Raw genomic sequence first — 15,520 nt, 5'->3', positions numbered from 1 at the left:
CTTGGTTTCAACAAGTCTCCGATCAGTGGGTGAGAGACATCATCTCTCACGGCTACAGGATAGAATTCTCTTCCAGCCCGCCAAACAGATTTTTTTTCTCTCAACTCCCCCCTGCTCCAAGGCCGTCCCCTTCTCACAGGCCGTGGCAGCCTTGCAGGCCAACGGAGTAATTGTACCAGTTCCCGCCCGGGAACGGTTCAGAGGTTTTTACTCAAACCTCTTCCCAGTTCCCAAAAAAAACGGTACCTTCCGGCCCATCCTGGATCTCAAGCGTCTCAACAAGCATGTTCGGGTGCGGCACTTTCGCATGGAGTCTCTGCGATCAGTCATTGCCTCAATGACCCAAGGAGATTTCCTGGCATCCATCGACATCAGAGATGCCTATCTGCATGTGCCAATTGCAGTTTCACACCAGCGTTGGCTACGCTTTGCAGTAGGAGAAGATCATTTCCAATTCGTGGCTCTTCCCTTCGGGTTAGCCACGGCCCCTCGGGTATTCACCAAGGTCATGGCAGCAGTGATTGCGGTTCTGCACCTCCAGGGGTTGGCAGTGCTCCCTTACCTGGACGACCTTCTAGTCAAGGCTCCATCCAGCGCAAACTGTCAGCGGAGTGTCTCGCTCACTCTCGCCACTCTAGCCCAATTCGGGTGGCTTGTCAATCTTCCCAAATCCACTCTGACTCCGACCCAGAGTCTCACGTACCTAGGGATGCAGTTCAAGACTTTGCCGGCACTTGTGAAGTTGCCCTTAAACAAACAGCTGTCACTCCAGTTGGCGGTGCGCTCTCTCCTGAGGCCCCGCCGTTATACCCTCAGGCGTCTGATGCAGGTGCTGGGTCAAATGATGGCGTCCATGGAGGCTGTTCCCTTTGCCCAGTTCCATCTGCTCCCCCTGCAGCTGGACATTCTCCGCTGTTGGGACAAGCGGCCTTCCTCCTTACACAAGTTAGTGGCTCTGTCGCCACGGACCAGGAGCTCTCTTCAGTGGTGGCTTCGGCCCCTCTCCCTGTCCCAAGGGCGCTCCTTCCTGGCCCCGTCCTGGGTGATTCTCCCCACGGATGCCAGTCTATCCGGCTGGGGAGCGGTATGTCTCCACCACAGAGCACAGGGCACTTGGACCCCGTCCGAGTCAGCCCTTTCAATCAATGTGCTGGAAACCAGAGCCGTGTTTCTAGCTCTCCTAGCATTTCACCACCTGCTGGTGGGCAGGCACATTCGAGTCCAGTCAGACAACGCGACAGCGGTTGCCTACATCAATCAAGGCGGGACACGCAGCCGCCTGGCAATGATGGAGGTACAACGCATTCTTCAATGGGCGGAAGACTCCAGGTCCACCATATCCGCAGTCCACATCCCAGGCGTGGACAACTGGGAGGCAGATTATCTCAGCCGTCAAGCCGTGGACGGTGGCGAGTGGTCCCTGCACCCGGCAGTGTTTCAGTCAATATGCCGCAAATGGGGCACTCCGGACGTGGACCTAATGGCATCCCGTCACAACAACAAAGTTCCTGTTTACGTGGCTCGCTCCCACGATCCTCAGGCCTTCGCCGCGGACGCTCTAGTTCAGGACTGGTCCCAGTTTCGTCTGTCCTACGTGTTTCTCCCTCTAGCCCTCTTGCCCAGAGTCCTGCGTAAGATCAGAATGGAGGGTCGTCGAGTCATCCTCATTGCACCGGACTGGCCCAGGCGAGCTTGGTATCCGGACCTGCTCCAACTGTCCGTAGAGATGCCGTGGCATCTCCCGGACTGTCCAGATCTACTCTCGCAAGGTCCGTTTTTCCGCCCGAATTCTGCGGCCCTCAAATTGACGGCGTGGCTCTTGAGTCCTGGATTTTGACGGCTTCTGGTATCCCCCCTGAAGTCATCTCCACTATGACTCGGGCGCGCAAGTCTTCCTCCGCTAAGATCTATCACAGGACTTGGAAAATTTTCCTGTCCTGGTGTCGCTCTACCGGCCATCCTCCTTGGCCATTTTCCTTGCCGACTCTTCTGTCCTTTCTACAGTCCGGTCTGCAGCTAGGACTGTCCCTCAACTCTCTCAAGGGACAAGTTTCGGCTCTGTCAGTTCTGTTCCAGCGGCGTCTCGCTTGGCTGGCTCAGGTCCGCACCTTCATGCAGGGCGCGTCTCACATCATTCCGCCTTACCGGCGGCCCTTGGACCCCTGGGACCTTAACTTGGTTCTCACGGTCTTGCAGAAACCCCCCTTTGAGCCTCTTAGGGAGGTTTCTTTGTTTCGTCTTTCACAGAAAGTGGCCTTTCTGGGTGCCATAACTTCTCTCAGGAGAGTCTCTGATTTGGCTGCGCTCTCCTCGGAGTCACCTTTTTTAGCCTTTCATCAAGACAAGGTGGTTCTCCGTCCGACTCCGGACTTTCTTCCTAAGGTGGTCTCTCCCTTCCACCTTAACCAGGACATTTCCCTACCTTCCTTCTGTCCGGCCCCTGTTCATCGCTTTGAAAAAGCTCTACATACTCTAGATCTGGTGCGTGCTCTCCGGATCTATGTGTCTCGCACCGCTGCGCTTAGGCGGTGCACCTCTCTTTTTTGTGCTAACCACAGGTCGGCGCAAGGGCCTCCCTGTTTCTAAGCCGACCTTATCCCGTTGGATTAGGTCGACCATTTCGGACGCCTACCAGAAAATGCAGGCGCCTCCCCAGCCGGGCATCAAAGCACACTCGACCAGAGCTGTCTGTGCCTCTTGGGCTTTTAGGCACCAGGCTACGGCTCAACAAGTCTGTCAGGCTGCCACTTGGGCTAGCCTGCATACCTTCTCGAAGCACTACCAAGTGCATGCTCATGCTTCGGCAGATGCGAGCTTGGGCAGACGCATCCTTCAGGCGGCGGTCGCCCATTTGTGAAGTTAGGTTCTGCCTACTTCTTGGTTTTTCTGTTTATTTCCCACCCAGGGACTGCTTTGGAACGTCCCAAGGTCTGGGTCTCCCAAAGGAACGATAAAGAAAAAGAGAATTTTGTTTACTTACCGTAAATTCTTTTTCTCATAGTTCCGTCTTGGGAGACCCAGCACCCTCCCTGTTGCCTGTTGGCAATTTCCTTGTTCCGCGTGTTTTCACCGGCTGTTGTCGTGGACAAAGTCTCCGGTTGTTCCGGCTCTTGCTCTGTTCTACTTGTGGGTGGCTATTCTCCTTCAGCTTTTGCACTAAACTGGCTGCGACTGGCTCACCAGGGGGGTGTATAAGCTCAGAGGGAGGAGCTACACTTTTAGGTGTAGTACTTTGTGTGTCCTCCGGAGGCAGAAGCTAAACACCCAAGGTCTGGGTCTCCCAAGACGGAACTATAAGAAAAAGAATTTACGGTAAGTAAACAAAATTCTCTTTTTTTTTTTTTGCACTACTCCAAAAGTTGCACAAAAATGCTGCATCTTTTAGCATTTTCACACCAGTCCCAGTCAGTTTTGCCAAAATGGTAGAGCATTGGCGGGATGAGGTGTAGCTAAATCTGCCCAGCTAATTGCCTCCTGCCTTGTCTGTCATGAATTGGCCAATTAAATTAACTGTGTGTCAACGTGAAGGCCTGTTATTTTTCAGAAATATTCTTGTACGTACCTGTCACGATGATTGCTTGAAATGCACAGTTGGATACTTTGTGGTAGCTGACATTTTACTCTCTCTGAATTTTGTTTCCTTATATTCCAGTTTGGTGGCAATCCATTTGCATCATTAATGGGCAATGCGTCGCCAAATGCAGGAAACCAACCATCAAGAACAGAAAACAGAGATCCTTTACCTAATCCTTGGGCTCCGCAGTCTGGCTCTACAGGATCACCATCAACAGGCGGAAGTGGAGCTCCCTCAACTGGTAACGACACGGGTAGCAGCACCACTTCAACAACAAGCTCCACCCTGCCAAACCTGTCATCTGGACTAGGAGGTACTGCATAACCTATCTACCCTTCAGTGGTGGAAGGGGCTTTGGGTATATATTAATTTCTGCAGCGCATTGGCTATGTCACATAAACTTTGATGCATATTATTGACCAGAATTAGATTAGGTTCTCACAGACCCATTATTTTTTTCTGTAAGCCCTCCCACTCTTCACTCTTTACCTGTATTAATTACCTGTATTAAAGACACCTATCCACACACTCAATCAATCATACTCCAACCTCTCCACCATGGCCAAGACTAAAGAGCTGTCTAAGGACAACAGTGGCAAACTTGTAGACCTGCACAAGGCTGGGAGGGGCTACAGGACAATAGGCAAGCAGCTTGGTGAGAAAGCAACAACTGCTGGCACAATTAGAAAATGGAAGAAACACAAGATGACTTTCAATCTTATTCAGTCTGGGGCTCCATGCAAGAGCTCGCCTCGTGTGGTAAGGGTGATTCTAAGAAAGGAATTAGTCCAGAACTACATGGGAGGACCTGGTCCTTGACCTGAAGAGAGCTGGGATCACAGTTTTTAAAAATTACTGTTAATAACAAACTACGCCATCATGGATTAAAATCCTACGGAGCACGCAAGGTCCCCCTGCTCATGCTGGGACATATCCAGGCCTGTTTGAAACTAGCCATTAACCATCTGGGTGATCCAGAGGAGGCATGGGGAGAAGGTTATGTGGGTCAGATCAGACCAAACTATTAACTTTTTGGTGGGATCGACTTGTGGTGTTTGGAGGAAGAAGGAGGAGTACAACCTCAAGAACACTGTCCCAACCAAGAAGCATGGGGGTGGAAACCTCATACTTTTTAGATGATTTTCTGCAAAGGGGACAGGATGACTGCATCATATTTAAGGGAGGATAGATGGGGTCATGTATTTTGCGTGATTTTGGCCAACAACCTCCTTCCCTCAGTAAGAGCATTGAAGATGGGTCGTGGCTGGGTCTTCCAGCATGACAACCCGAAACACACAGCCAGGTCAACTAAGAAGTGGCTCCATGTGGTTTCTTTTGGGTTTTTTTTATGCACTTTAAGTATTTTTTTGACAAATCTGCACTAAAATCTGCAAGCCTATCCTAAGGCTATGTGCGCACTAGAAATGTGAATTTTCTCAATAAAATTTCTTGAGAAACTTCTGGAAGTGAAAGATTTCCGGACCTCCGGAAAAAATCCGCACCAAATCCGCATGCGGATTTGCCGCGGAATAGTCGCGAAATTGCCGCGATTTTCCCGCGGGTGGTTCCCTGCGGATTTTTGCAGGCTGTACTACCGAAATCCGCAGGGTACCTGCGGAAATAATGGACATGTTCATTTTCTCAAGAAATTTTCTCGAGAAATTCTTCTCAAGGAAATTTCTTGAGAAAAATCCGCACAAGTGCGCACAGCTTTTTTTTTTTCTTTATCGTTCCTATGGGAGACCCAGACATTGGGTGTATAGCTTCTGCCTCCGGAGGACACACAAAGTACTACACTAAAAAGTGTAGCTCCTCCCTCTGAGCTTATACACCCCCTGGAGAACCAGATCTACCCAGTTTATCGCTTTGTGTTCAGGAGGCATACATCCACACATGCATTCTCATCTGATTTTTCATTTTTGGAAATAGTTTGAAGAAAAGCGGGTCCAAACTGGACCCCCGGCAAGTCCCTTCTCACCCCACTGTGTCGGCGGTGCTGTTAAGGTTGATTCCAAGGCTGGAGCCTTACATGCCATGCTCCTTCACTATCCCTCTGGGCTCTGGCTTGAAGTGGGAGCCAGCACGGTTCTCCATGCTTTGCAGGAGACCGGTCTCCATCCGCAGCCCTTCAGGATCCTGCTGGACCGGAGCACTCGCCCCCAGGGACTTGGAACCCTGCGTCTCAGCAAGCTAAGTACCTGAGACGTTTATATATAGGTGTCCCTTGTACTTTATTGTGGTGGGAGAGTGTGCTGAGTGTTTTTTGTGACATTTCCGGCGGGTTCTCTGGCTGTCGCCTGAGAACCGCGCCGATGGTGCCTGCGCGCCGGCCGCACCGCTCAAATTTAGGCCCCGGCTTCGCCGGAGGCCTACTTTCGGTTTCACTGCCCTCGCATGTCATTCATGCAGAAGGACAGTGCGGCTCCACCCAGCGGCCGTTCTATACAGGGGAGAGACACTCCTCACTGAGTACATGTCTCCTCCCCTGTAAGTCTTTGGCCCTCCAGATCCCGCTCTCAGGAGTGAGTCCCGCCCCCTCTCTTCACTCAGGCGCCATTTTCTCAGCGTTCTTCCCTGCGATCAGCGCTGGCTGCAGCATCCCTGCTGAGGGGCTTGGGAGTCCGGACTTTGGGATCTGGAGGGCATACAAACCGCTCCAGCGGTCTGGTAAGCCACAACTCCGGTTGTGGACCTTCTGTATATACTCTCTGGGGGTCATTCTGGCAGAGCCCCCACTCCAGCAGCATGTCTCACACGAGGAGCAAGGCTCCAAAGCTGTATTCAGTATGCACTGCATGTAAGCTCCTACTGCCGGAACCGAGCACCTATCCACATTGTGATGCCTGCTCTAACCTGACGATGCCTCAGCCTGGAATCGCCCCCCCAGTGGTCTCTCAGGCTGCTCCGGTCCCTGTGGCTGAACCCCCGGCTTGGGTAGAATCCTTTTCTAGGTCTATCTCCCAGTCTTTTGCCGACTCCATGGGACAGCTGTCCAGGACTTTGCTGAACATGCATCAGCCCCCTTCACAGGGTGCCTCTGCTGCTAGGGCTCTCTCAGCGGAGCTCACAGAGGATTCATCATCTGGTCTCAGACCCCGTCCTCCTAAAAGGAGACGCAGGGCTCCCTCTCCTTCCTTGTCCCGCGGCTCTGATTCAGGAGCTGACTCGCAGGACGAGGAGGATGCCTTTACAGGGGCCTCGGAGGCTAACTCCATGTGCCCCATTGATCTGTCCGAGAGTGACTCAGATGTTAGTGATTTGATTGCGTCCATTAATTCTGTACTGGATCTCAATCCGCCAGTATCAGAGGAGCAACCCTCTCTGGCAGAAAAGCACCAGTTTACCTCGCCTAAGAGAGCAAAGAGTGTGTTCTTTAACCACTCCAGTTTTCAGGCCGCTGTGACCAAACCCAGGGCCTGTCCTGACAAACGCTTCCCGAAGCGTGGTTCTGATGACCGGTTTCCATTTCCACCTGAGGTGGTCAAGGAGTGGGCTCATTCACCAAAGGTAGACCCTCCGGTGTCTAGGCTATCAGCCCGGACTGTTGTATCCGTGGCTGATGGCACCTCTCTTAAGGATTCCACTGACTGCCAGGTCGACCTTCTGGCCAAATCTGTGTATGAGGCGGCAGGAGCCTCGTTCTCCCCAACTTTTGCAGCAGTGTGGGCTCTCAAAGCCATCTCTGCTTCTCTGGAGGAGATGCATTCCCTCGCCAGGGAATCCATGCCCGAAATGGATGCCTTAACTTCCCAAGCTTCGGCCTTTTCATCCTATGCCATGTCTGCCATGCTAGAGGCTTCTCACCGCACTGCGGTGGCCTTGGCTAATTCCCTCGCTATCCGCAGGATCCTGTGGCTCCGAGAGTGGAAGGCAGATGCTTCTTCAAAGAAGTACCTTGCTGGACTCCCTTTTGCTGGGTCCAGGCTGTTCGGTGAACAGCTGGATGAAATTATTAAGGAGGCTACTGGCGGGAAGAGTACTTCCATGCCACAAACCAAAACCAGGAAATCTGTCCAGGGTAGGAATCAGTCGAGGTTTCGTTCCTTTCGTTCCTCCAACTGGTCGTCCTCTAAGCCCTCTGCCTCGTCCACGAACTCAGCCAAGGACCAAAAATCCAGCTGGAGCACAAAAGCGCGTCCACAGAAGACCGCAGGAGCTGCTGCCACTAAGGCAGCCTCCTCTTCACTATCTGTCCGCGCCAGCAACGTCCTTAGTCGGTGGCAGGCTCTCCCACTTTGGCGACGTGTGGTTTCAACACGTCTCCGATCAGTGGGTGCGGGATATCATCTCCCACGGTTACAGGATAGAATTCTCTTCCAGCCCGCCAAACAGATTTTTTCTGTCAACTCCCCCCTGCTCCAAGGCCGCCGCATTCTCTCAGGCCGTGGCATCCTTGCAGGCCAACGGAGTAATTGTACCGGTTCCCGCCCGGGAACGGTTCAGAGGTTTCTACTCCAAATCTCTTCCTAGTCCCCAAAAAGGACGGTTCCTTCCGGCCCATCTTGGATCTCAAGCTTCTCAACAAGCATGTTCAGGTGCAGCATTTTCGCATGGAGTCTCTGCAATCAGTCATTGCCTCAATGACCCAAGGAGATTTCCTGGCATCCATCGACATCAGAGATGCCTATCTGCATGTGCCAATTGTAGTTTCACACCAGCGTTGGCTACGTTTTGCAATCGGAGAGGAACATTTCCAATTCGTGGCTCTCCCCTTCGGGTTAGCCACGGCCCCTCGGGTATTCACCAAGGTCATGGCAGCAGTGGTTGCGGTTCTGCACCTCCAGGGGTTGGCAGTGATTCCTTACCTGGACAACCTTCTAGTCAAGGCTTCATCCAGCGCAGACTGTCAGCGGAGTGTCTCGCTCACTCTCGCCACTCTAGCCCAATTCGGGTGGCTTGTCAATCTGCCCAAATCCACTCTGACTCCGACCCAGAGGCTCACGTACCTAGGGATGCAGTTTGAGACTGCCGGCACTTGTGAAGCTGCCCTTAGTCAAACAGCAGTCCCTCCAACTGGCGGTGCGCTCTCTGCTGAGGCCCCGCCGTTATTCCATCAGGCACCTGATGCAGGTGCTGGGTCAGATGGTGGCGTCAATGGAGGCTGTTCCCTTTGCTCAGTTCCATCTGCGTCCCCTGCAGCTGGACATTCTCCGCTGTTGGGACAAGCGGACTTCCTCCTTGCACAGGCTAGTGGCTCTGTCGCCACAGACCAGGAGCTCTCTTCAGTGGTGGCTTCGGCCCCTCTCTCTGTCTCAGGGACGCTCCTTCCTGGCCCCGTCCTGGGTGATTCTCACCACGGATGCCAGTCTATCCGGCTGGGGAGTGGTATGTCTCCACCACCGAGCGCAGGGCGCTTGGACTCCGTCCGAGTCAGCCCTCTCGATCAATGTGCTGGAAACCAGAGCTGTGCTTCTAGCTCTCCTAGCTTTTCACCACCTGTTGGCGGGCAAGCACATCCGAGTCCAGTCAGACAACGCGACAGCGGTTGCCTACATCAATCACCACGGCGGGACACGCAGCCGCCTGGTAATGTTGGCGGTTCAACGCATCCTTCAATGGACGGAGGACTCCAAGTCCACCATATCCGCAGTCCACATCCCAGGCGTGGAAAACTGGGAAGCAGATTATCTCAGCCGTCAAACCGTGGACAGTGGCGAGTGGTCCCTGCATCCGGCAGTGTTTCAGTCAATCTGCCGCAGGTGGGGCACTCCGGAAGTGGACCTAATGGCATCCCGTCACAACAACAAGGTTCCGGTTTACGTGGCTCGCTTCCACGATCCTCAGGCCTTTGCAGCGGACGCTCTGGTTCAAGACTGTCCCAGTTTCGTCTGTCCTACGTGTTTCCCCCTCTAGCTCTCTTGCCCAGAGTTCTGCGCAAGATCAGAATGGAGGGCCGTCGGGTCATCCTCATTGCTCCGGACTGGCCCAGGCGAGCTTGGTACCCAGACCTGCTCCATCTGTCCGTAGAGGTGCCGTGGCATCTTCCGGACCGTCCAGACCTTCTCTCACAAGGTCCGTTTTTCCGCCAGAATTCTGCGGCTCTCAGATTGACGGCGTGGCTCTTGAGTCCTGGATCTTGACGGCTTCTGGTATCCCCCATGAAGTCATCTCCACTATGACTCGGGCCCATAAGTCTTCCTCTGCCAAGATCTATCACAGGACTTGGAAGATTTTCCTGTCCTGGTGTCGCTCTTCCGGCCATTCTCCTTGGGCTTTTTCCTTGCTGACCCTTCTGTCCTTTCTACAGTCCGGTCTGCAGCTAGGATTATCCCTCAACTCTCTCAAGGGACAAGTCTCAGCTTTGTCAGTTCTGTTCCAGCGGCGTATTGCCTGGCTGGCTCAGGTCCGCACCTTCATGCAAGGTGCGTCTCACATCATCCCGCCTTACTGGCGGCCCTTGGATCCCTGGGACCTCCAATTTGGTTCTCACAGTTTTGCAGAAACCCCCCTTTGAGCCTCTTAGGGAGGTTTCTTTGTTTCGTCTTTCACAGAAGGTGGTCTTTCTAGTGGCCATAACTTCCCTCAGGAGAGTCTCTGATTTAGCTGCGCTCTCTTCGAAGTCACCTTTTTTGTTTTTTCATCAAGACAAGGTGGTTCTCCGTCCGACTCCGGACTTTCTCCCCAAGGTGGTTTCTCCTTTCCACCTTAACCAGGACATTACCCTACCTTCCTTTTGTCCGGCTCCTGTTCATCGCTTTGAAAAAGCGTTGCATACTCTGGATCTGGTGCGGGCGCTCCGGATCTATGTGTCTCGCACTGCTGCTCTTAGGCGGTGCACCTCTCTTTTTGTGCTAATCACAGGTCGGTGTAAGGGCCTCTCTGCTTCTAAGCCGACCTTAGCCCGTTGGATTAGGTCGACCATTTCGGATGCCTACCAGTGTTCTCAGGTGCCTCTCCCGCCGGGGATCAAGGCACACTCGACCAGAGCTGTCGGTGCCTCTTGGGCTTTCAGGCACCAGGCTACGGCTCAGCAAGTCTGTCAGGCTGCCACTTGGACTAGCCTGCATACCTTTTCAAAGCACTACCAAGTGCATGCTCATGCTTCGGCAGATGCGAGCTTGGGCAGACGCATCCTTCAGGCGGCTGTCGCTCACTTGTAAAGTTAGGCTCCGCCTACTTCTCAGTTTTTCTGTTTATTCCCACCCATGGACTGCTTTGAGACGTCACAATGTCTGGGTCTCCCATAGGAACGATAAAGAAAAAGAGAATTTTGTTTACTTACCGTAAATTCTTTTTCTTATAGTTCCGTATTGGGAGACCCAGCACCCTCCCTGTTGCCTGTTGGCAGTTTCTTGTTCCGCGTGTTATCACCGGCTGTTGTTCGTGGACAGAGTCTCCGGTTGTTCCGGTTCTTGCTCTGTTTTTACTTGTGGGTGGCTATTCTCCTTCAGCTTTTGCACTAAACTGGCTAGATCTGGTTCTCCAGGGGGTGTATAAGCTCAGAGGGAGGAGCTACACTTTTGAGTGTAGTACTTTGTGTGTCCTTCGGAGGCAGAAGCTATACACCCAATGTCTGGGTCTCCCAATACGGAACTATAAGAAAAAGAATTTACGGTAAGTAAACAAAATTCTTTTTTTTCATAGAAATTGCTGGGAAATGTCTGCACAAAGATTGCAGACATTTCTCAAGAAATTTCCGCGGCAAATCCGCGGGTAAAAAGGTCTAGTGTGCACAGAGCCTAAAGCCAGAAAAGTCTGAGATTTCTGAAGTGTTGTGCTCACATTGCTTTTTTTTCTTGCAGATTTGGTGTAGATTTTGTTGCAGAAATAATCTGCAGCATGTCAGTTTGGGTGTTTTTTTCCCCTGCGTTTTTTTGTTGTTCTACCCATTGAATTCATTAAAAACAAAACCATATATAGCAAAAAAATCACCAAAAATACATACATTTTTGGTGTGGGTTTTTTTTTTTTTTTGCCAGAAGGTGCAGATGTCATGCAGAAAATTTCTGCACGAAATCTGCAGTGGGTGCATATACCCTAAATAGCCTTTCAAGGTCCTGGAGTGGCCTAACCAGTCTCCAGACCTGAATCCAATAGAAAATCTTTGGAGGCAACTGAAACTCAATGTAGCCCAGTGACAGCCCCGAAACCTGAAAGATCTGGAGAAGTTCTGTATAGAAGAATGCACCAAAATCAATGCCGCAGACTGCAAACTTGGTCATGAACCACAGGAAACATCTGATCTCTGTGGTTAAAAACAAAGGTTTCTGTACCAATTATCAAGTTTTTTACTATTCTATCAAATACTTATTTCATGCAATAAAATGCAAACTATTTAAAAATCATTAAATGTTGCATGCGTAAATATAGTTACCTAGGGCCATCTAGTTCAACCTTCCTCCACCAATTATATATTTTGTCACACAATGTGATTTTCTGTATTTTATTTTTTTTTTTGTATTCTGTCTATTACAGTTGAAGTGTACCTAGGATAAAAAATTACAGACCTCGCCATTCTTTGTAGGTGGGAAAACTTGCAAAATTGGAAGTGTATCAAATACTTATTTTCCTCACTGTACATCGAGGGTCAATACTTATTTAGTTATTTTTTTAATTATAATAGAGTGCCACTAAAGACCGTTGTCAAATGTGCTTGCAGAATTTAGCATCACAACTATTTGAAGGTCGATATCCATTGATGTTATATTATACTTTGTGTCTTGAAGCTGGGATGTTTAATACACCAGGAATGCAGAGCCTGATGCAGCAGATATCTGAAAATCCTCAACTAATGCAGAACATGTTGTCTGCTCCCTACATGAGAAACATGATGCAGTCCCTTAGTCAGAATCCAGAACTTGCAGCCCAGGTGAGTTTCTCCTGTTTAATACAATGCTTGCAGCCCAAGTGAGCTTCAACAGTTATATCCAGAACTTGCAGCCTAGGGGAGCTTCTCTTCTGGCCAGAACTTGAAGCCTTGGTGTGCTTCTCCTGTTTTATCCATAGCTTGCAGCCTTGTGGATCTTCTGAGCTTCTCCTGTTTTATCCATAGGTTGCAGCCTTGTGGATCTCCTGAGCTTCTCCTGTTTTTTTTTTTTTTTTTTAAACTCGTTTTATTGAAGGTTAAGTAAGACATTACATTATAGGATAAGTCAGCAATTTGTACTTTACAAGTATACACGTATACTGTTTGATAAGCATAGTAATAAAGCAACATCAATTAAATCCACAACTATTACATTCAATCTGGCCTTAGCACATTAATCATTGCAGAGGTGTCAGTTCATGAAACATATCCATTCTGGGGCGAGAAGCCCACCTCAATAAGAGAAGCGCAACCCAGATTACAGAGGTCTCGTAATATCCCCAATGCATTATATCATAAACCACGTATTTCTCCTTTCCACCCATCAGAATACCATTAGTTATTATCACGCCAGTACCGACTGTAGGCTATCAGCTAGGGAGCCGGGCGATCCACCGGTCAAGGGCGAGCCCATCCATCCACCCCATATTTTGTCAAATTTATTTAATGATCCCCTTATCTTATAAACATAGTGTTCTGACGGAATTATAGCATTTACCAACGCAATCCATGAGGCTCTAGTTGGCGGGTGGATGCCCATCCAGTTTAGTATAATGCCCTTCCGGGCCAAAAATAATACCTTTTTTATTAGTAAATTTTCATTTTGGGACCAGGAGCGTACGTCCACCACCCCAAACAGACACAGGATTGGGCACAGAACAATTCCCTTCTGAAGTATGGTGGATAGAGTCGTTACAACCTCGCTCCAATAGGAGAGAATGACCCGGCAATCCCATATCATGTGCCAGAAATCAGCACCGTCTCTCCCGCATCTCGGACAACCCACCCCCACCAGATTATTCGCCTTTTTCATCTTGTTCAATCTTTGAGGAGTCATATAACTTTGGTGTATTATGTATAGCTGAATCAGTCTATTATTGACTGCAGGAGAGACTAGCGTGTGGGATTCGACAATGTCGTCCCACACTACATCATCAATTTCAGGGATCCTGACACTCCACCTCTCCCGGACAGAAAGAGGACTGTTCATGGCCTTGGCCCGGATAAGGGAGGAATACAGTTTGGAAATGAGGCCTCCAGGGCCCTGTGATCTGATAATTCCAATGACTGGAAAGGAAGAGAATCTAATCCCACGACCAGAGAACTGAGCCCGAAAGGCGTGCCTAATCTGAAGATACTGAAACCCATGAGATTCCGGCAAGTCAAATTCTGCACGCAGCTGCGCAAAGGGGCGGAGATCACCATCCCGGACCAGTGATCCCAAGGAGACTATTCCTCGATTCCTCCATTCGCCAAACCCCGGCAGCCCACAAAAGTGTGGAAGGTCCAGGTTATCCCATATTGGTATCTCAGTTGGCATATCATGGAAACCAAAAATGGTTTTAGCCTCCCTCCAGACCCTGGCCCCCAGTTTGTGTATTGGGAGGACACGACCCTCGGGAGCCCTCTTGTGGTCCGTCAACAATGGCCATAGGAGATCCATACCTGTGAACTCTGCCAGAAGACCCTCCGGAGAACCCCTCACCCCAGGAAGTGTCCAATGACCCAAATATTTCAATTGTCCGGCCAAATAGTATAAGTACAGATCAGGAAGGGCCATACCCCCCATGTCCTTGGGTCTCTGCAATTTGGCCAACTGGACCCTTGATCTGGAAGGACCCCAGACAAAGGTGATCATCAAAGATTCCAGGGACCGAAAGAAAGAGCGGGGAATCTGTACGAATACATGTTGGGTTATGTAAAGACACTTTGGTTGCACTATCATTTTAAGAAGATTAATCCTTCCCGCCACTGAGAGCGGGAGTTGGCTCCATCTATTAAATTTCTCCCCGAGGTGTGATAATAAGGGGGCAATGTTTCTTGCTATCATCTCCGAAGGGTTTCCCGTCAATATAATCCCCAGGTATTTAAAATGATCCACCACTGGAACTCTACAGATGTGGGTATTCATCATTTCCTCCCTGTCCCGGGATAGGAAGAGAAGGTACGATTTTGACCAATTTATTGACAGGCCCGAGAACTCCCCGAATCGGTCGATTAACTCTACGGCTCTAGGAATGGAGGAATCCGGATCAGAAGCAAACAATAACAGGTCGTCTGCATACAGAGACAAACGTTCATCTCCCTTACGGTGTCTCACTCCCCGGTAGATTGGGTCCGTCCGAATGCGCACTGCCAACGGTTCCATGGCGAGGGCGAACAGAAGAGGGGATAGAGGACATCCCTGCCTAGTTCCCCTCCCCAAATGGAAGGTTTCCGATACTCCGCCTCCCACCTGAATGTTAGCCGTTGGGGCTTTATAAATAATCTCAATCCATCTAATAAAATCGTTGCCGAAACCAAATGCCCGCAGTACCTCCAGCAGGTATGGCCATTCTATAGAGTCAAAGGCCTTGGCCGCATCCAAGGAGACCAAAGCCCAATCCTCCTCTAACTTGGTGCCCATCTGTAGAATCACCTGTGCCCTCCTCAGATTATCCGAGGTACTTCTACCCGGAATGAATCCAGACTGATCCTCATGTATTATGGAGGAGATCACTTTATTGAGTCTAGTTGCTAGAATTTTGGTAAGAATTTTGTAATCAGAGTTCAACAGAGAGATCGGTCTGTATGAGCCACAATCCAGTGGATCCTTATCTGGTTTCAATAGTAGCACGATGGTTGCCTCATAGAAGGAATCAGGCAACCGTCCCCTGCGGAACGAAGCCTCAGCCGTCTCCAGGAGAGTTGGAATCAGCTCCCCCCTATACTTATCGAATATCTCAATCGGGAGTCCGTCCGGGCCAGACGCCTTACCCCTATTGAGGGCTCCCATCGCCTCCACCATCTCTTCCATGCTAATCTGCTCATCCAAGGCCGACCTCTGGGCCAAAGTCAATCTGGGAAGCTCCAGATCCCGCAAGTATTCAGTGATCTCCTCCCTTGACACAGGCAGCCTGGACTCATATAGGTTCCTATAG

General features: G+C 50.5%; 1 protein-coding gene across 1 annotated transcript in view; it reads left to right on the top strand.

Moving 5' to 3' along the window:
- The window catches only part of UBQLN1 (ubiquilin 1), a 116,830-nt gene that overhangs the window by 53,476 nt on the left and 47,834 nt on the right, over positions 1–15,520 (top strand). The window contains exons 6-7 of the mRNA XM_075318314.1: positions 3,653–3,887; positions 12,241–12,383. Of these exons, the coding sequence (XP_075174429.1) occupies positions 3,653–3,887; positions 12,241–12,383 (378 nt within the window). The remainder of the gene's footprint in view (positions 1–3,652; positions 3,888–12,240; positions 12,384–15,520) is intronic.

This window comes from Anomaloglossus baeobatrachus, chromosome 1, assembly GCF_048569485.1.
Source record: "Anomaloglossus baeobatrachus isolate aAnoBae1 chromosome 1, aAnoBae1.hap1, whole genome shotgun sequence".
Taxonomy (NCBI): domain Eukaryota; kingdom Metazoa; phylum Chordata; class Amphibia; order Anura; family Aromobatidae; genus Anomaloglossus; species Anomaloglossus baeobatrachus.
Note: the sequence above shows the minus strand (reverse complement) of the source record. Positions and strands in the feature narration are given on the sequence as shown.